Genomic DNA, 18341 nt, shown 5'->3' with positions numbered 1-18341 from the left:
AGCCAGAGCCTGGGCACCCTCGGGGTCCTGCGTGCTGCGTGGGGGGGGCTGTGAGCCCCCAGCTCTCACCTCCACCCATCGCTCCCCTCCCTCCAGTGAACATCCTGACCGCCGTGGCCCTGTCCCGCCTGGCCACCAGGACCAAGAAGTCATCGTACTGGTACCTGCTGGCCCTGACCACCTCCGACATCCTCACCCAGGTCTTCATCATCTTTGTGGGCTTCATCCTGCAGACGGCCATCCTGGCGCGGGCGGTGCCCAGCGCATTCATCCACACCGTCAACGTGCTGGAGTTCACGGCCAACCACGCCTCCACCTGGGTCACCGTCCTGCTGACCGTGGACCGCTACGTGGCCCTGTGCCACCCGCTGCGCTACCGCACCGTGTCCTACCCGCGGCGCACCCGCAAGATCATCGCGGCCGTCTTCGCCGCGGCGCTGGCCACCGGCATCCCCTTCTACTGGTGGCTGGACATGTGGCGTGACGCCGACCCCCCCACGGCGCTGGACACGGTGCTCAAGTGGCTGCACTGCGTCACCATCTACTTCCTGCCCTGCAGCATCTTCCTGGCCACCAACTCCATCATCATCCGCAAGCTGAAGCAGCGGAGGCGCGCGGGGGGCGGCAAGACCACGGCCCTGCTGCTGGCTGTCACCACCGTCTTCATCGTGCTCTGGGCTCCCCGGACAGTCGTCATGATGTGCCACCTCTACGTGGCCTCGGTCAGGAGGGACTGGCGCGTGCACCTGGCCTTGGACATCGCCAACATGGTGGCCATGCTCAACACCTCCCTCAACTTCTTCCTCTACTGCTTCGTCAGCCAGACCTTCCGCCGCACGGTGGGCGAGGTGCTGCGGGGGCACCCCCGGCACGGCCCCTGCCGTGGCAGTGGCCACTTCCCACCCCCGGCCCTGAAACCACTGAAGCTGCTGGGCAGCACCGCGCTCTGAGCCAGGGCAGTGCCCGGCTGGCAGTCCCGGTACCCACCCAGCCCCACGCATCGCACCGGGGCCTGGGGAGACCTTGCCGTGGGGACAGGGCCCCTCCACGGAGGCAGAGTTAATGCTGGTGGTGGTGGCAGGAGGAGGTGGTTGTGCCCGGACACTCATTTGGGGATTTCGTGGTGCCTGCCTGGCAGCAGCAGCCCGGGATGGGCAGCTCAGCCCCGCCCATGCTCAGCCCCTCACGCAGCACTGGAACTCAGCCAGGGGACTCATCCAGGACGTGCCCCAGCTCAGTGGCACCGAGGGGCTGCCCATGGTGAGGGGTGGAGGGCACAAGTGAGCTCCTGTGAGCCCTGACACGGACGTGGTGCCCGCTGGGTGCCACTCCATAAACTGCCATGCTGAGACCAAAACCCTGCCTGGGTCCGGTTCCCTGCGGGCGGCTGGAACGGGGGCACCCTGCAGCAGCAGCTCTGGCACAAGGTGTCTCTGTCCTGCCCACCCCCGTGCCTCTGCACGGCTGCCCGAGAGTGCCAGAGGGAGCATCCACAGGATCTGGTGTCCCCGGTAGTGGGGTTTGGACTCTTGGTAAGATCCCAGCTCCTGGCCCCACCCATTAATCCCACAGGCAGCAGCAGCCAGGCTGCAGCCCCCCGCCCCAGCACAAGGGTGCAGCCCCCCGGGCACCTGCGGCAGGGGAGGTGCCCCCCCTGCTGCGGGTGCACCCAGTGCTGCCCTCCCAGTTACACCAGTGCCAAACCGCTGTGACACTGGAGGGGCGGCCGAGCCGTGCCAGCCTGTCCCCAGCTGCCAGCAGAGGGCAGGGATGGGACACTGCGGAGCTGGCACTGCCGGGGACAGGGAGCGGGCACCCCCAGCCCCCCAAACCAGCCCTGCCGCCACCCTAATTCCCCGTAAGGTCCTTAGCATAATCCCCCAAAACCGTCCAGCCTTTCCGCTCGGATTCCCGAGAAGGGGCAGGACAGAGCCAGGGGGTGCCCGGGGGGGATCAGGGCCTCAGCTGGCTCCTGGCAGGGCACAGAGACACCCCCAAACCGCACCAGACCCCCTGCCCACTCCCGAGCCCTGGCTGTGCCCACACCGGGCGGGGATGGGGCGCAGCCTTTGCCCCCAGGGTGTGGGGCTGACCTACTCACGGACCCACCCTGCCCCCGCACTCGGGTGGACAGACCCCGCCGGGGATGTCACCTCATCCCAGGCCGGATCCCTGCCGGGGGACAGGGTTAAAGCCCGAGCCGGTGGCGCGGGGGGTACCTGGGAGGTTCTCGCTCCATTAATTCTGGCACGTGAGGAGAGCAGGACCGGGAAGGGATTAGTTATTAACCCGACCGCGGGCAGGGGCTGAGGGGCCGCGGGCCGGGGGGCTCGGCTGCCTCGGGAACCCTCGGCGGGAGCTCCGGGATTGCCACCGGCCCCCCCGATTGCCACCGGCCCCCCTGTGCCAACCGGTGCGTATTTACTTGGCAAAGGAGGTGGAAATGTGCTGACGGCGTCCGCCGGCGCGAGGGGCTCCGCTGGGAACGGCTCCGAGCCCCGGCCGGGGCGGCGGAAGGCTCTGGGAGGGCAGCAGGGACCCCCGGCTCTCGCCTTGCCGAGGGGAGCCGCCGCGGAGACGGGGTTCAGCCAGCCTTGCCACCGTGCCAGCCGTGCCAGCCGCCCGTCCCTGCGGCTCCCCAGGAAAGGTAAGCCTGGAAAAAATGCGCCCGGCGTGCTGATGTTTTCGGATAGAGCCTGGCCAGGGTCCAGGTCCCGGTGCTGAGCCTCATCCCAGCCCCTCAGTGTGGCCTCTATGCTGGAAGGACCAGTTCTGCCCAGTTCCACCACTGGGATCGCGGTTCCAAGCCCACCCAGAGCACCGGGAACTGCGATCGGGCTCTGCCCGTGCAGGACGGTCAGGGTCGGGGATCCACCGCCGCGAGAGGAAACCGAGGGCAGCACATGGTGGGCATCACCCCCCAGTGACCCCACAGCCTCTTGGGGTCTTTCTGTAGGACCTATAAAAACCCCCGGAGCAAGCAGTGGGGGCTGGAAACCTGGGCAGGGTCCCTGCGGGAGGGGGGAGCAGAAGACGCCCACAATGGGTGGAACGTGAGGGTCTCCATGGGAAGGGGGCTGAAACCGCCGGCCGTGGGGAATGTGGGGGTTCCCAGGGGAAGGGGATGAGGAGCTCACCCGCCAAGGAGGGGGACGCAAAGGCAAACGCTGCGCGGCCACGGGGCAGCCTCGGCGGGACGGACGCCTGCCGGTGGCCCCACGGGGGGTCACGGGGGTCTCGTGCTGAGTCAGCAGCCGGGAAACCCTCCGGCGGAAGGAAGCAGCCGGCGGAGAGGCCGGGCTGCGGTGTGGGGGCGGCAGGACAAGCGGCCTCCGCTCCCGGCACCGCTTATCCAAGGCTGAGCCTTTCCCGGAGCCTGCGCTCCAAACCCCTGGGGAAACTGAGGCACGAGGGCCGCTGCAGAGCCCCTCGCCTGCACTGCCCTGCCCCGTGCGAGGGCAGGGATGATCCAATCCCGAACACCATCCCAAAGCCAAATGATCTTTAGGAAGAGGGCGGGAGGGTGGCAGTGGCGCAGCTCTGAGCTGGACACACCGTCCCGTCCCCGTGGGCTCTGGCGGGTGCCGGTCCTTGTGCCACGGGTGCCGCCGGTTCCGGTGGGAGCCGGTCCTTCCACCGGCGGCTCTGCTGCCCTTTCTCCCCGGATTGTTTTCATCCCGGCCTGGATTGGGGCAGGCCCCGCCGGAGGCACGTTGAACTTTCCTCTGCATCCTTCACCCTCTTGCTTCACCCTCCCGAAATAGCAGTGCCTGCCTGGAAACCTCTCCCAGGGCTGGCGGGGCCCCCGGGCTGCCCCAACTCTCCCAGGGCTTTTCCCCATCCCCAGGGATGAATGGGGTGATTGTGGGGTGCCCATCCCAACGCCAGGGTCGCAGCCACCCCCGTTGGGACAGGGACCACTGAGCCGTGTCAGTGCCCTGTGCTGGGGCTGCCCTGGCCTTCAGCCCTCTGCCGAAAGGGCTTTTCTGGGGCTTTTCTGGGGTTTTCTGGGTCCTGCTGCCCTGCCAAGGGCTCCGGCTTTATCCATCAGCTGACATTCCTCCGGGAGGCCCCTCCAGGCCGGTGTATCCTTACACGGTGGGGCCGCCTGTGGAGCCCCACTCCCGGCCCCCCGAGCCCACCAGAGGTGGAAGATCCCGCGACGCAGCTCCCACTGCTCCATCCCTTGTCCCCTGAGGGTCTTTCCTGATGTGCAGCACTCAGCAGGGCCAGGCTGAGACCCCCAGACTCATCACAGTGATGGCCAGGTGGGCTCCCCCCTGCTTAACCCCCTAGTGCAGGGTCTGCTCCCCTCAGCCCCGTCCATGCCCCGGGGCAGCCCCCCCGCTCCGTCCCTTGTCCCCGGAGAGTCTTTCCCGGGGAGCAGCGCTCGGCAGAGCCAGGCTGAAGCCCCCCCAGACTCATCACATTGGTGGCTGAGATCCCCCCAGACTCATCACACTGATGGCCAGGTGGGCTCGCCCCTGCTCCGCCCCCCACCAGCCCCCTCCGTGCCCCGGTGCGGGACCCCCGCCGGTGCGGGACCGCGGTGCCCCCGCCCGGTGCGGCGGGGCAGGTCCCGGCCGGCCCCGATCGCGCCCTCGGGGCTGAGCCGCACCTCGGGGAGGGGCCGGGACGGGCAGGCGCACGGTGCGGCGGCACCGGGGCTGGCTCGGCTCGGCACGGGGGGAGCGGAGCGCCGGGCACCGGGGGCTGCGGCCGGTGAGCGGGGCTGCGGCCGGTGAGCGGGGCTGGGTGGCGGAGGGGCGAACCCTGCGGGACTGGGGGACACCGGCAACGCCGACAGGAAGAGACCGGGACCGGGACCGAGAGCCGTCCGCCCCCGCAGCTCCTCCGGCCGGAGGGTTGGGGGCGGCTCCGGCGGAGTTTCGGGGCCAGGACCTGGCGGGAGCGCCGGGAAGCACCGGAACGGTGCGGGATGGGGGTGCGGGAGGAGCGGGCGGGGGGAACCGGCGGGAGGGGCAGGGGGAGCGGGACAGGAGTGCGGCGGGACCGGGCCGGGGGAGCGGATAAGCCAACGGGCGGTGCGAGGGAGCGGGCGGGGGGTGCAGGAGGAGCAGGGCTGGGGACGCGGGTGCAGCGGCCGGGGGCGCGGGGGAAACCGGGCGGAGCGTGCGGAGGTACCGGGCTGGAGGTGGGGGGGAAACCGGGCTGGGGGACGCGGTGGGAACCGGAGGCGGTGGAGCTGCTGGAACCCGCGGGCACGGGGACTCCGTCCCAGCGTGGTGCTGGGGGTCCGGGTCCCCATCCCGGGGCCGGGGGGTGCCCGGTGTGGGGTGCCCCTCGGGGGACCGGGGTTCCCGGCCCCGGCATCTCCTCTTCCTCCCCCAGCAGTGAGGCTGCAGCTTCCTCGCTGCCTCCTCTTCCCCGTGCCCACCATGGGTGGCAGGAATGGGGTGGCAGCGGTGGGGACAGGGACTAGGACCCCCGTGCCATGCCATGCTGTGCCGTGCTGTGCCGTGCCAGGCTGCGGCTGCCTACGTGCCAGCGAGCTGGACACGCGACCTGCACTGGGCCGGTGCCCAGAACCAGCGGAGGGAAGTGGGATGGGAGAAGTGGAAAGAGGAACGTGGTAGCACACAGGGACAAGGCAAGGGGACAGCCCTGTCCCCCAGCATCACCTCTGCCATCTGGTCTGAGCCCACATTTGATGTTCCTGGGAAGCCGGCGGGCACGGTGCTGCTCCTGACACTGGAGGAAGGGATCGGGACAGCCCCAGAGAATTCCCATGTTGGGAGGGATCATTTGGGGCACAGAGGGGCTGAGCCCCTCCTCAGCTGCCACCAACCTCCAGCCAAGCATCCGATGGGTTCACGTGGCTGCCTGGTCCCACCGGGGGCTCCCTGGCCATGCTGGGTGAGCTCAGCTGTGCCAGCAGGGCAGAGCTCCCCAGGACCCCACTGCTCACCCTGGGATGCACAGTGGGGACCATGGGCAGGGATGCTCCGAGCTGGGAGCTGATCCACATCCCCAGTCCCTGTGCCCTGACCCCGCTGTGTCCCGCAGGGTCCCTGGATGCCACGGTGCAGGATGGGCACCACGGCCGTGCTGCTGGCCCTGCTCCCCACGGCCGCCGCGCAGCCCACGCCGCCCTCGGGCTGTGGCCACGACCTCTCCTCCCTCTACTACAACCTCTGTGACCTCTCGGCGGGCTGGGGCATCGGGGTGGAGGCAGTGGCCAGCCTCGGCGTGGTGACCACCTTCGTGCTCACCATCGTCCTGGTGGCCAGCCTGCCCTTCGTGCAGGACCAGCAGAAAAAGAGCCTGGTGGCCACTCAGGTCTTCTTCCTTCTGGGCACCTTCGGGCTCTTCTGCCTGACCTTCGACTTCATCGTGGGGCCGGATTTCTCCACCTGCACCTCCCGCCGCTTCCTCTTCGGCGTCCTCTTTGGCATCTGCTTCTCCTGCCTGCTGGCACACGCCGTGGCCCTCAACTTCCTGGCGCGGCGCAACCGGGCCCCGCGGGGCTGGGTGACGCTGGCGGTGGCCCTGTCCCTCGCCTCGGTTGAGGTCATCATCAACGCCGAGTGGCTCATCATCACGGTGGCGCGGCGCGAGGGTGGCCCCCCGGACCCCTGCCAGCTGGCGGACGCTGACTTCGTCATGGCCCTCATCTACGTCATGGCCCTGCTGGTGGCCACCTTCAGCACGGCCTGGCCGGCCCTCTGCGGCTACTACGGCCGCTGGCGCAAGCACAGCGCCTTCATCCTGGCCACCACCAGCCTCTCCATGGCCATCTGGCTGGTGTGGACCATCATGTACCTGTATGGGAACCAGCGTGCTGGCCACAAGCCCGGCTGGGATGACCCCACGCTGGCCATCGCGCTGGTCTGCAACGCCAGCGCCTTCCTCCTGCTCTACGTCATCCCCGAGGTGACACATGTGACACGGCGCAGCCCCGAGCAGGCCTTTGAGGACGATGGCTACCCCACGCGTGGGGTGGGCTACGAGACCATCCTCAAGGAGCAGAAGTCGCAGAGCATGTTCGTGGAGAACAAGGCCTTCTCCATGGATGAGCCGTCCTTCGGTAGGCACCAGGGCCCACCAGGGACCCTCTCACCCCATGGCAGGGCTGCCAGTGGGCTCTAAGGACCCTCTTGGGGACCCTGAGGGATGTCCCCACCGGGTATGGCAGGGGTGGGTGGGTGACGAGATGTCTGGCAGTGACCTGCCCGGCACTGGCGCCTGCTGCTGTTGTGGCTCCCGAGAACTGGCCGGGCTGGGTGTACCAGTTTGGGCTGAGCCCCACAGCCGCAGGGAGCTCCCTCCCCGGCGTGGGGTGCCCGCGGCTCCTGCCCCTCCGCCCCGGGCCCACAAGCCCCTGCAATAACACGGGGTGGTGACGGTCCCAATGGGCATCGTGGGCGGCCACGCCAGGTGTCTGCGCCCCATGGGGGAGGGAGGGTCCCCTCTGAGCAGCACCTGCACCCGAGAGACCCTACAATAACAAACCATGGCCAGGCAGCTGCGATGCCAACGCTGGGGACAGGAGTGTCCCGCGGGAAAGGCACGGAGCTGCTGAGTCAGCTCGTTAAAGCTGCTAACGAGGTACGGGGAGCCCCAGTGGGGTGGCAGTGGCTCCATGGTGACTGTCCCCATGCCTTGGCAGCCAAGAAGCCGGTGTCCCCGTACAGTGGCTACAACGGGCAGCTGCTGACCAGCGTGTACCAGCCCACCGAGATGGCTCTGATGCACAAGGGGACGGTGAGTGTGACACCAGGGGTGGCCACATCCTGCCAGGCTTCCGACTGGAGCAACTGGGGTGGGGGACAGGGTGTGGGTGGGGGGCTCCCGTGACCCCTGTGTCCCAATGGCTGCTTTAACGGGGTGGGGACCCTCCGAACCTTCCACCCCCGGGACCCCGTGGGGCCGGGGTGCTCCCGGTGCTGTGACACCCCCGTGTCTGTCCCTCAGAGCGAAGGTCCCTATGACGTGATCCTGCCCCGCGCCTCCACCAGCCCCTTGCCCGGCAGCGCCAGCTCCACGCTCCGAGCCGAGGACGCCTTCACGGCACAGGCCCGGCACTCCAGCATCCCCAGGGACACCCGGAGCTGCCAGGTGGGTGAACGGTGCCTGCGGCGGGGGCAAAGTCCGGCCCTGCCATGGCGACGGCTCTTCCCAGCACCCAGAGCTCCCCCCGGTGGGTCAGGGTACACGTCTCACCCGGTGTGGGTGCCGTGGTCCTGCTGCCACCCCAGTGCCACCCCGCTCTGCCCGCAGGTGCAGTCCCCGTACAGCAGGAACCGGTGGTGAAGCCCCCGTGACACAGCTCCCACAGCGCCGGCACGGCCGCGGCCCCTCCGTCCCGCTCCCGAGGGCTCACCGGGCCTCATCCCACCCTGACATGTGAATCCCACCCATGGGATGCCTGGACACAGTCCCCACCTGCCCGTCCCACCTGGCCGTGGCACCCACAAGCCACCAGCTGTGCCCGGACCCCGCATCCCTGCCTCAAGGACAGGCTCCCGTGAGGACACCCCCAGCTGTCACCTCACTGCCTTTGTGACGCACAGACCCCGTCTCCCCCAGGCCATGGACCCTCCGAAGCTGGGGAACCAGCGGGACCCGGCCCAGGGCACCCTCAGCACCGAGCCCCTGTCTCTGCACTGACCCCCACCAGCCCTGGGGACCCCGAGCCGAGCTGGGCCCATCCCACCGCAGGGCACAAGGGGACACGAGGCTGTCCCCAGCTCTGCCTCCTTCTGTGCCTCTGTTTCTCCACTGCTGGGGAAGGGTGGCTGCTGGGGGTCCAGGGGATCAGTGCCTTGCTGGGGCTGGGGACCGGCCCCCCACAGCTCCGGCCGCCTTCCCGGTGCCTTCCCCCCTCGGGGCTCGGGGACCCCTGCAGGGAGTGGGGAGGGAGCTGGGCCCCTCGCCCTCCTCGCTGCTTTCTCTGTCAAATTCCTTTTCCCACTTTTTTTCAGGCCACCCCAATAAAGGTGGTTTTTCCTATGGTGCTGTCACAGCTGGTCTGTGGTGGGAGTCCCAGGTGCTCCCAGTGCCACCGGCTGCTCCCACCGGCTCAGCCCCATTCCCTCCTTTAGGGGAGTGACAGGGAGCATGGGGGGGGCGCTCCGAGCAGGGTCCTCGGCACCCCCTCCCCCCCAGCTGGGGCCGCTGGGCCGGGATCCCGTGGGCAGATGGGCTGCCGGGCAGGAGGTGGCACAGCACGGAGGACGTGCCAAGGTCGTGGTGGTTTTCCCGCCCGGATTGCCTTCCCCTCCGCAGCCATTCCTCCTCCTCCGGGCAGGAAGCCTGCGGCCAGCAGTGCCATGAATTATTCAGGGCTGGAATGGCTCCGTGGGGGCAGCGGGTGACCTGGTCTCCTTGAGCCGGAGCCGGGATGGCGGCGCCGGGGCTGCCGGTGGGCACGCGTGCCCTGCGCGGTGTCCGCACAAGGGACCCACTGGGGGAGCGTGGCACTCGCCATGTCCCTGCCATGGCCTTGGCTGGCACAAGCCCGCACTCCCGGCTCCGGGGACACGGCCGCGGGAGCCGGGTGTTTGCAGCAGGATGTGGCCGTGCCCCCCGGGCCGTGCTGCGTCACCCGTGTTTACCTCTCACCTGTGTTTACCTGGTGCCGGGTGGCAGCGAGGGCATCGCCCAGCAGCACCAGGCACTCGGTGTCCCCAGGGCCGCTGTCACCACAGCGCGCCCTCCCACCGGCTGCTGGCAGCGCATGGCACAGAGCGTGACCCCCCCCAGGCACCTCCACCTTCCCGGGGACACGGCGGTCGCACCCTGGGGACGGAAAACAAGGCGCAAAGCCTGTCCCGCTCAGGCCTGGCGGGGGACAGCGGAGCGGCTCAGCCGCCGTGCCCGGCCCCTCCGGAAACGCGGATCCCCCCGGCCCCGCCAGCGCCGGCCGCAGCGCGGGGCGGCCCCGCTCCAACAGGGAACGCTTTGTGCCGGCGCGGGGCCGCGAACAGCGGGGCCTTTGTCCGGCCAGGTGAGGCGGACACGGCTGCGCCGCGCCGGGAGCAGCCCCGGAGCCTCCCCGGAGCCGGGGGCTGCCCGGGGGGGGCGCAGGGCGGTGGCACCGGGGGGACGTGGCAGCACACCCGGCACCGGGGTCACCGTGACTGGGGCCAGGCGGGGACACGGGCAGTGATGCCAAGGGCAGGGCTGCGTGTGGCTGCAGCCCTGGGGCTCAAGCAGCGTCACCAATAGTGACAACAAAGGCAAGTGACACCGTGCAGGTGGGTCCTGTGGGACGCTCCGTGTCCCCAGCACTGCCTCACTTTCCTCCCACCGGGCACTGAGCTGGCCAGGCACCGGGGTCTCCTCACGGCTGAGGAATGAGGGTCCTGCCCCCACCAGAGCCCGTGGGGACAGCGACATGCCTGGGACTGCCATCTGCCAGCACAGCAGCATCCCTAAGGAATCCCTAAGGAACCGGGAGCCCAAACACGCTCACACCACTGGCTCCCACTGGCACTTTTTACTCCAAGCAGGTCCGTGGCACCGCAGGGACCCCACTGCAGCGCTGAGCCGTGAAGTGCGGGGCTGCAGGAAGCCCCAGGGCTCAGCAGTGACACAAGAGCATCAGGGCAATGTCCCCCTCGAGTCCCAGGGCCCTCAGCGTGGGACGCCGTGCCCCCCCTGGGCGTGCTCCCGCTCCAGCTGTTTGCGCCTCTGGATGTCCCTGTAGGCCCGGATGACGCGCGCCCGCTCCTCCTCCAGGATGCGCCGGCGAGCCATCGACATCACCGGGGACACGGGGGACACGGGGGATGCAAGGGACGCCTGGCTCCGGCCCAGGCGAGCCGTCAGGAGGAGCTGCTTCTGTCCAGCCTGCGGGCAGAGACGGGGTAGCTGAGAGATGAAGGATGAGACACCAGGACCGCGCTCTGAGGAGCTGTCACCGGCTCACTGAGGCCACCGCTGCCCTCCCAAGTACCCAAGGGGTGGGTAGCATTGTCCCCAGAGCTCACCTGCTTGGCAGGACCCTGTCCCCTGGGCTGTGAGGTGATGGTGGGTGGCTGTGTCACCACTTCTCCAAACGGCACCTTGTCTGCGGGTGAAGCCAGAGCCAGGGTCAGCGGGAGCCCCTTGGGAGGCACCGCTCCAGCTCCCCCACCCCTCCATGTGCTGCCCCCCGGGCTGGGGGTCACTTCAGTGCTGCTCCATCCCCACCTTGGAACAGGCTCTTCTCCAGCATGGCCTCCTTCTTCTCCTCCTTCTTCTTCCTAGCTTTTTCCAGCTTCTTTTTCTGAAACCTGAAGAGCCACATTATGGCGGGGGCTCAGGGGTGGATGGGGAACAAGGAGTGAGTCCCTACCCCACGGGAGCCCCCAGATCCCACAGCTTTCCCTCCAGGAGGGTGAAGCAGGCCTGTGGCTCTGTTCCCAGACATCCATGGATGGGATCCATGGGGATGGCCCCATGGAAAAGGGTCCCACAGCCCCCCCACCTGCACCTCCAGCCGCTGCCAACGCCAAACCTGCCCTGCAGAACTGGGCAAGGGGACAGGCCACAGGTGTGGGCTGGCCCCATCGAGCTCATAAAGCTTTGCTCTCACTGTTTTTTCCTCCTGGACTTCTCTGGAGCCGTCGCCTCCTTCTCAGGCTCCCGCTGGAGCTGGTTCTCCGCGAGGAAGAGGACGCGCTGCACCTCCTGCTCCATGCGGCAGATGTAGGAACGCTCCGACTCCCCCTTGCCCCTCCGGAACCTGGGCGTGGGGATGTCCACCAGGGCCTTGGGGCCCTTGGACTTCTGCTGCTGCTTCTTCTCTAGGAGAGACGGGTGACATTTCTGCAGCGGTGACACCCTGGGCGTCCCTCCGGCTGGCAGAGCACGGGTGGGACATCACTGGAGAGAGGACGATGTCGCGTGGCAGGATCCAGCCATGCCATGGGCTCCTGGGCCAGGCCCTTGGCCACCTGCTCAGGCCGCCTCTGTGTCCCACCTGCCGCCCGCCTCTTCCCGGGATCTGGGCGCTTCATGGCCTCGCGGCTCCGCATGAGCTCCCGCAGGCGGAACGGGATCTCCTGCTCATCGGGGTGTTTGGGCTTCATGTTGTCCTTCTTCTCCTTCCTGGGGAAATGAGCACAGCGAGAGCACTCCAGGGAAGCGCCAGGACCTGGAGCCAGGGATGCCTGGAGCCAGGCACTGGGACACCGGGATCCGGCACTGAAGGATGCTGGGATTTGGGCACGGGGGGGAAACTGAAACCCAGACATGGCTGGGCACCGGGACCGAGGCATGGGGAGCCATCAGGGTCAGCACGGGGAGACACCGGGACCCGGGCACGGGTGGAGATCAGGACGCAGCCGCCGAGAACGGGACCCCCGCCAGAGCCCACCCGCGCCCCGAGACCCCGCGTGGGTCCAGGTGCCAAACCGGGAGCGATCCCGATTGGATCCCGCGGGCACTGACCTGCTGCGCAGAGGGACGGCCGGTCCGCGCTCCGATCTCGGTCCCGCTTTCTGTCCCGGCCCCGCTTTCTGTCCCTGTCCTGGTCCCGGTCCCGGTCCTCGGCCCTGTTTCTGTCCCTGTCCCGATCTCTGCCCCTGTTTCTGTCCCGATCCCGGTTTCTGTCGCGGTCCCCGGGCCTGTTTCTGTCCCTGTCCCTGTCCCTGCCCCCGTCCCGGTCCCGGTCCCGGTCCCGGTCCCGGTCCCGGTCCCGGTCCCGGTCCCCGGGCCATGGTTCCGCCACTCCTCACGTGGCCGTTCCGCAGCCACTTCCGGATTGCAGGCCCCGCCCCTGCTCCTTATTGGTCCCTCCTGCCCCGCAACTCCCGCCTTCCTCACTCTGCCGGGCTGCTATTGGCCGAGAGAGCTGTCACTCGGGGCGGGGCCGGGGCGCTGCGGCCGGATGCTGCTGCGGGGGGCGCGGGGGCTGGCGGGGGCGCGCCGGGGGGTGAGCGGGGTCAGCGGGGACACGGGGGGACACCGGCGGGGGGGACACGGGGGGACACCGGCGGGGACACGGGGTGCTGGGAACGGCGGGGACACGGGGGAGCCCGCGGGAGGGGCGGAGAGGTGCTGGGCGTGAGATGTGAGCGAGGCCGGGGGGACAAGGGAGTACCGGGGGGTCATGGGGGGGCTTGGGGGATGTGGGGGAGAGGAGGGTACAGGGAAGGGACGGGGATTGAGGGGAGTTGGGGGAGACAAGGGTGCGTTGGGGATGGGGGCCTGAGGGGTACAAGGGGGTGTAGGGCATGGGGTGGGGGGCAGGAGTTGGGGGTGCTGGAAGGGGGACGTGGGGGTGCTGGAGAGGGGGTGACGGTGGTGGGAGTGGGGGTACACTGGGAGCAGGGGGTTCCTGTGGCTGAGCTGGGGGTGCAGCAGTCCCCCCGAGCCCCCCAGACTGGCATCAGCGCGGGGGTCTTGGTTCCCTGCAGCCCCCAAACAGCCCCAGAGGGGCGACCCCGCGCCCCCACCCCGCCACCAGCTGCGGCCTCCGGGAGCGCTCGGACACTCCGGGGAGTGACCGTGGGCCAGATACCCCCGATGGCGACAGGGGGGACCCTCCTGCAGCCCCCCCGGTGCCCCCCCCGCCCACCCACTGCTGCGGGACCGGCTGCCCCAACTGCGTCTGGGTGGCATACGTGGAGGAGCTGCTGGAGCGGCACCGGGACGGCGGAGCCCAGGCCTTGGCAGCCGTGGAGCAGCACGTGGAGGACGAGAACATCAAAATGATCCTCAGGATGGAGATCAGGCTGCGCTCCAGGAAGGACTGAGCCTCCCCCGGGCCCCCCAGACTGGTGGGGGACACCCCTGGGGTGGCAGGATCCGGACTTGGGTTATTTATAGTGTTTATTGTGTGCTGAGCACGGGATCCCGGGGGTGTCATGCGAGGTCGGGTCACCTCCTGCTCAGAGGGAGCTGCCCTTGGGGACAGGCAGTGGCTCAGGCCCGTCCTGAGCCCCGGATTTCCCGGGAGCTGGATGCTGTGCCCTCCCCAGCGTGGCAAATCCCTGCCAAGGGCAGGCTGGGGTGGCCCCCCATGCCCAGTCCTCCTCCTCCTGTGCTCCCAGCTGGAATTTAAGCACCTTGAGGGGATTTTCAGCACCTTGGCCGTGCCCTGGTGGTGAGGAGGGCTCGGGGGGACAGCGTGTGGCCCCGAGCACGTGGGAAGCAGCAGCCTCCTGTCCAGGACACTGTCCCTGTCCCTGGTGTCACATCCTGCCTGGCTGCTCTCCAAGGCACCTTTTCTTCCTCACTTCCTTCTGCCTCCACCTTAAACTTGTCCCAAAACCCCCCCTCCATCCTGGGGGACTCACAGCCAGTGAGACCCACACAGACCCCCCCACATCATCCCGGGACAAGGTCCCCAAGAAGCCACCAAGCCCTTGAGTGTCACTCACTAATGAACCCCAATTAACAGCCAGGCTCTGCTCTCCGCCAGGGAAGTAGGTGGTTCTCCATGGACAACGCTCCTGGATCCCTTTAATCCTATTTGTTGGAGCCCAACTAATTGCAATTAGTGGCAGGGGCTGAAGTTCAATTAAAGTGTGCCGAGATTATTCCGTTTTTAATTGCTTTACTGCTGGATTAGGGAAGCTTTGGAGCGACTCCGGCCATGGGCAGGGGCTGCCAGGCCCTCTCCAGCCACAGCCAGGACCCCCACCCAGAATGGAGACTGGAATTGGGGTCCCATCGCTCCCTCTGGGATCAGGGAACACTGGGGGAATCTCTTTGGGAATGGGGATCCCCCAGGAGAGGAGGGAGGATTCCCCTCACGTGGGATCCATTGTCCACCCGGCACAGTCAGGACTAATCCTGACGCCTCCTCCCCACCCAGAGCAGGGGAAGGACACCAGATTACCCCCTGGGGAAGAAGGGAGGTCAATAATCCTATTACCCCCGGGCAGGATAAAACTCCCTCCCCGAAAAGCGCCCCAGAGCTGCGGGACGGAGGGAAGCAGACGGAGGGAGCAGCTCTGGAACCGCGGGACTGTGTGAGTCAGGGCTCTCCAGGCTGGGATGGGACACGGGGTTGCTTTGTTGCTCTTTCCTGCATCCAGGAGCAGCTCCCTGGGTTGGATCCTTCTTCCCAGGCCCATGCCCAGCTCTGCAGCGGGGCCAAATCCCTCACACCGCTGCCAGAGCTGGGCTTGTGCTGCAGAATTCCCGCTCCCGGTGCCACGGGCTGTCCTCTGCTCCCCCAGCCCAGCCCGGGGTGCCCACCACCCCACACCTGCCCATCCCAGTACAGCCCCCAGGGCAAGCCACGGGGGGTCCTGGCAGTGCCCTGAGGGGTCCCCAGGTGTCACATCCACACTGGGACGTGGGATGATGGGGGACAGGGGATGAAGGAGCAGCAGCAGCTCTGGGGCCGCCCAGGATGTCCTTCCCTGCCTTTGGGGATTAATGGCTGAGCTGGCCTGAGTCAGCGTTGTGGGGAGGGGGCTGCACAAAGCCGATCAGGGACTGGGTGGGAACGGGGCCACAGGGGGGAGGCGAAGCTGGTGTCCCCCATTTCCCTCCAGCAGGTGTGAGGAGCCGCAGGGAACGCCGTGAGCCGCAGGGAACGCCGTGAGCCGGGGCTGCCGGCCCCCCACCACCATGAGCCTGGAGCCCCCCAAGCTGGAGGTCAAATCAGCCACGAGGGTGACCGGGGGTCCCGCCACCCCTCGCAAGGGACCCCCCAAGTTCAAGCAGAGGCAGACGAGGCAGTTCAAGAGCAAACCCCCCAAAAAGGGGGTGCAGGGGTGAGTGGGGAAGGGCCCTGGGATTGGGGGGGGGGGGGGGGGTTCTTCCTGGGGGTCAGGCCAGACATCCCCTCTTTCCTTGCAGGTTCGGTGATGATATCCCAGGCATGGAGGGGTTGGGAACAGGTATGGGAATCCCACCCACCTTGGCAGTGTGGGGTAAGGGGCTGGGGGGTCACGCTGCCACAATCTCTATCCTTTCTCTCCTCAGACATCACCGTCATCTGTCCCTGGGAAGCCTTCAGCCACCTGGAGCTGCACGAGCTGGCTCAGTACGGAATCATTTAGGATTTGGGCAGGCTTACTGTGTAGTGCTGTGTAGGTCGAGGCCCCCCTGCCCATGCTGGGGGGCTCAGCTTAGAAAAATGCTCATTAAACCCAAACGAGTGCAGGAGTCGGTGTTGCGGGTTGAGGGGGGAGGGAAAGCGGCTCCCCATGGCCTGCACTGGGGTGGGCAGGAGGCGGATGGGTTCAGGATTGTGACAAGGTTTATTTGGGGCTGGACCAGCACCCCAGATGTCCCCAAATCCCCACCCCTCACTCCCACAATGTCCCTGCACACCCTCAGCAGCTGCACCGGTGGCGATGGTGACGCGGGCAAGACACAGGCGGGTTCAGGATTTTGACAAGGTTTATTTGGAACCAGAACAGCCCCCTGCATATCCCAATCTCCCGGTGCCCTCACTCCCACACCCTCACAGCCGTGATATCCCTGAGCACCCTGAGTGCCATGAGCGCTCCCACGGCCTCCACCAGCACCAGGGCGGTGGCACCGGCGGCAATGGCCCCGGCCTGGCCCCGCAGCCACGAGCCCAGCGCGGCCCCGCAGCCCCCCAGGTGCACCACGGCCCCGGCCGCCGCCGCCGCCAGCCCCAGCACCCCGAACCCGCACTGGGCGTTGGGCACGGAGCCGTTCTCCAGCGGGTCCTGGCAGCAGGAGGCCGGGACGCCGCACGCCTGCGCCCCTGGGGCGCTGCAGTTGAAGTACCTGCGGGATGGACACAGATGTGGGGTCACGCACATTTGGGGTGCGGGGATGGGGGCTCCCACTCCCCCCGGCCACAGAGCTGGACACCAACCATGGGTTCCAGCTCATTTCTCTCTTTTCTGGACCATCCCAGGGCTCACACCACCCCAAATGTGCATCCCCAGCACAGAACCCACAAGGAACAGGGGGCTCTTCAGCCCTATAGCGGACGTGAGGTCCCCCACCTAACAGAGTTTCCAGCCCCGTGGTGGGGATGGGGTCCCCCAGTACACCCCCCAACCCCGACTCACAGGTTGCTCTCCCAGTCGCGGTAGGACTCGAGGCCGCAGCACTGGAGGCTCCGCTGCACCTCATCCACCAGGAACTGCAGGTCGGGATCCTCTTGGTAGCGCAGGAGGCACAGGAGCAGGAGGTCCCGCAGCGCGTCCCGCAGCCGCCGCCGCGCCAGCAGCAGCAGGAGCCCCCCCAGCAGCTTCAGCCCCCCGAAAGCCAGCACAGCACCCAGGAAGAAGCGCAGCAGGCAGGGGCTGGCACGGAAGGTGCCCAGGCAGCCGGCCAGGGACACGGCGCTGGCCGCCAGCCCCGCCAGCACAAACAGCAGCATGGGGTCCGAGCCCAGGGGCACCCCACGCTCCCCCCCGGGCAGGGGGTTCTTGGCCAGCAGCCCCCAGACCCCCACAGCAAGGATCAGCAGCCCCAGCAGGAGGAAGAGGAGGTTCCAGAGGAAGGCCAGGTAGCGCACGCAGTGGCTGAAGGGGCTCACTTTGGGGGGGCCGGGGTACCACGCCCCAGGGTCCTGCTCAGCCGTGAGCCTGGGCAGTGAGTGGCCGTCGTCATCAGCATCATCGTCATCAAAGGAGGAGTAGGGCAGCTCCACCAGCCTGGATGCCTGCACGGACAGAGGAGCCATCACAGCCCCCCAGAAATGTTCCACCAGCACACGTACCTCGTCCCACAGCCAGACACTGTCACGGGCTCCAGGAGCCACCCTACAGCCTTTTGCTGAGCCCCTCTGCACAGGGAACCCCAACCCCACCCCTGCTCATCACGGGGGTCTGCAGGGGAGCACCCCAAAGACCCTGACGCTAAGGGACCCCAGATCTGTCCCTGTGGAGACCCCCAGGGATGCGGGATGCAGCACAGATACATGCTGGTACCCAGGGGTCGGGGGCTGTGGGGTGCACGGGTAAGGGGTCCCGTGGGAGAGGAGTGGGGGTCCCGGCGTTACCTGGGGCAGCAGCCGGGTGCCCTCCCCGTGGGGCTGGAACAGGCGGACTCTGCTCAGGGCCATCACCGCTACCTCGTGCCCGAACCCCAGTCACACTCCCATCATGTGAGGGGCTGCGGGCGGGCTTAAATGGGGCTGTGTGTGCCGCCCCACAGCTGGGCACGATCTCCCTACCCACCCACCCCCACAGCTGGCCCCGATCCCCCCCCCCCCCACCGCCCCCCCCCCCCCCCCCCCCCCCCCCCCCGGCGCCCCCCCCCCGGCCCCGGGGGGGGGGGGGGGGGGACGACGACTGGTTGCGTGCGGAACTAAAGAGCGAGCGCGGCGGCCGGGAGGGACACTTGTATCTGTAGCACCGAGGCAGCATGGGGGACCACTGAGGCGGTAACACCGAGGCAGCGCGGGGGGACGACTGTTGGTGGCGCCGGGGTAGGAACCTTGGTGC

At 68.1% G+C, this 18341-nt stretch overlaps 6 protein-coding genes across 8 annotated transcripts; 4 read left to right on the top strand and 2 right to left on the bottom strand.

Moving 5' to 3' along the window:
• Positions 1–35: 35 nt before the first annotated feature.
• On the top strand, positions 36–2543 carry LOC121672494 (probable G-protein coupled receptor 142; the record flags this gene model as incomplete). The annotated part of the gene is made up of 2 exons (XM_042045156.1): positions 36–1532; positions 2435–2543. A coding segment is annotated over one exon (915 nt), but the record flags the coding sequence as incomplete, so codon positions are not given.
• A 2077-nt stretch (positions 2544–4620) lies between these two features.
• Positions 4621–8973, top strand: LOC121672493 (G-protein coupled receptor family C group 5 member C-like). Of its 3 annotated transcripts, none has more exons than XM_042045153.1 (5): positions 4621–4722; positions 6028–7048; positions 7631–7725; positions 7936–8079; positions 8242–8973. In XM_042045153.1, the coding sequence occupies exons 2-5, from the start codon at positions 6037–6039 to the stop codon at positions 8272–8274; spliced, it is 1284 nt and encodes a 427-aa protein (XP_041901087.1). In that variant the 5' UTR covers positions 4621–4722; positions 6028–6036; the 3' UTR covers positions 8275–8973. The 3 variants fall into 3 exon arrangements, with proteins under 3 accessions (XP_041901087.1, XP_041901089.1, XP_041901086.1); XM_042045155.1 differs by having other exon boundaries at positions 4657–4741; XM_042045152.1 differs by lacking the exon at positions 4621–4722 and adding an exon at positions 5196–5877.
• Positions 8974–10447: 1474 nt separating this feature from the next.
• Positions 10448–12695, bottom strand: LOC121672490 (coiled-coil domain-containing protein 137-like). Its single transcript, XM_042045149.1, has 6 exons — positions 12400–12695; positions 11930–12057; positions 11543–11753; positions 11158–11240; positions 10956–11035; positions 10448–10836 (listed from the first exon to the last, which is right to left on the bottom strand). Exons 1-6 carry the CDS (start codon positions 12666–12668, stop codon positions 10600–10602), a joined length of 1008 nt encoding a protein of 335 aa, XP_041901083.1. The 5' UTR covers positions 12669–12695; the 3' UTR covers positions 10448–10599.
• Positions 12696–12823: 128 nt separating this feature from the next.
• Positions 12824–14492, top strand: OXLD1 (oxidoreductase like domain containing 1). Its single transcript, XM_042045148.1, has 2 exons — positions 12824–12883; positions 13368–14492. The coding sequence occupies exons 1-2, from the start codon at positions 12839–12841 to the stop codon at positions 13704–13706; spliced, it is 384 nt and encodes a 127-aa protein (XP_041901082.1). The 5' UTR covers positions 12824–12838; the 3' UTR covers positions 13707–14492.
• A 333-nt stretch (positions 14493–14825) lies between these two features.
• Positions 14826–16071, top strand: LOC121672492 (retinal rod rhodopsin-sensitive cGMP 3',5'-cyclic phosphodiesterase subunit gamma). Its single transcript, XM_042045151.1, has 4 exons — positions 14826–14927; positions 15459–15680; positions 15766–15806; positions 15892–16071. The coding sequence occupies exons 2-4, from the start codon at positions 15535–15537 to the stop codon at positions 15966–15968; spliced, it is 264 nt and encodes an 87-aa protein (XP_041901085.1). The 5' UTR covers positions 14826–14927; positions 15459–15534; the 3' UTR covers positions 15969–16071.
• A 222-nt stretch (positions 16072–16293) lies between these two features.
• TSPAN10 (tetraspanin 10) lies at positions 16294–18022 on the bottom strand. Its single transcript, XM_042045150.1, has 3 exons — positions 17897–18022; positions 16959–17557; positions 16294–16668 (listed from the first exon to the last, which is right to left on the bottom strand). Exons 1-3 carry the CDS (start codon positions 17957–17959, stop codon positions 16362–16364), a joined length of 969 nt encoding a protein of 322 aa, XP_041901084.1. The 5' UTR covers positions 17960–18022; the 3' UTR covers positions 16294–16361.
• Positions 18023–18341: the final 319 nt, after the last annotated feature.

This window comes from Corvus kubaryi, unplaced genomic scaffold (assembly GCF_017639235.1).
Source record: "Corvus kubaryi isolate FWS band 111438036 unplaced genomic scaffold, C.kubaryi_AGA036_p1.0 62568, whole genome shotgun sequence".
In the NCBI taxonomy this organism is placed as follows: domain Eukaryota; kingdom Metazoa; phylum Chordata; class Aves; order Passeriformes; family Corvidae; genus Corvus; species Corvus kubaryi.
The sequence above is the reverse complement of the archived record's forward strand: the minus strand, read 5'-3'. Positions and strand labels throughout refer to the sequence as shown.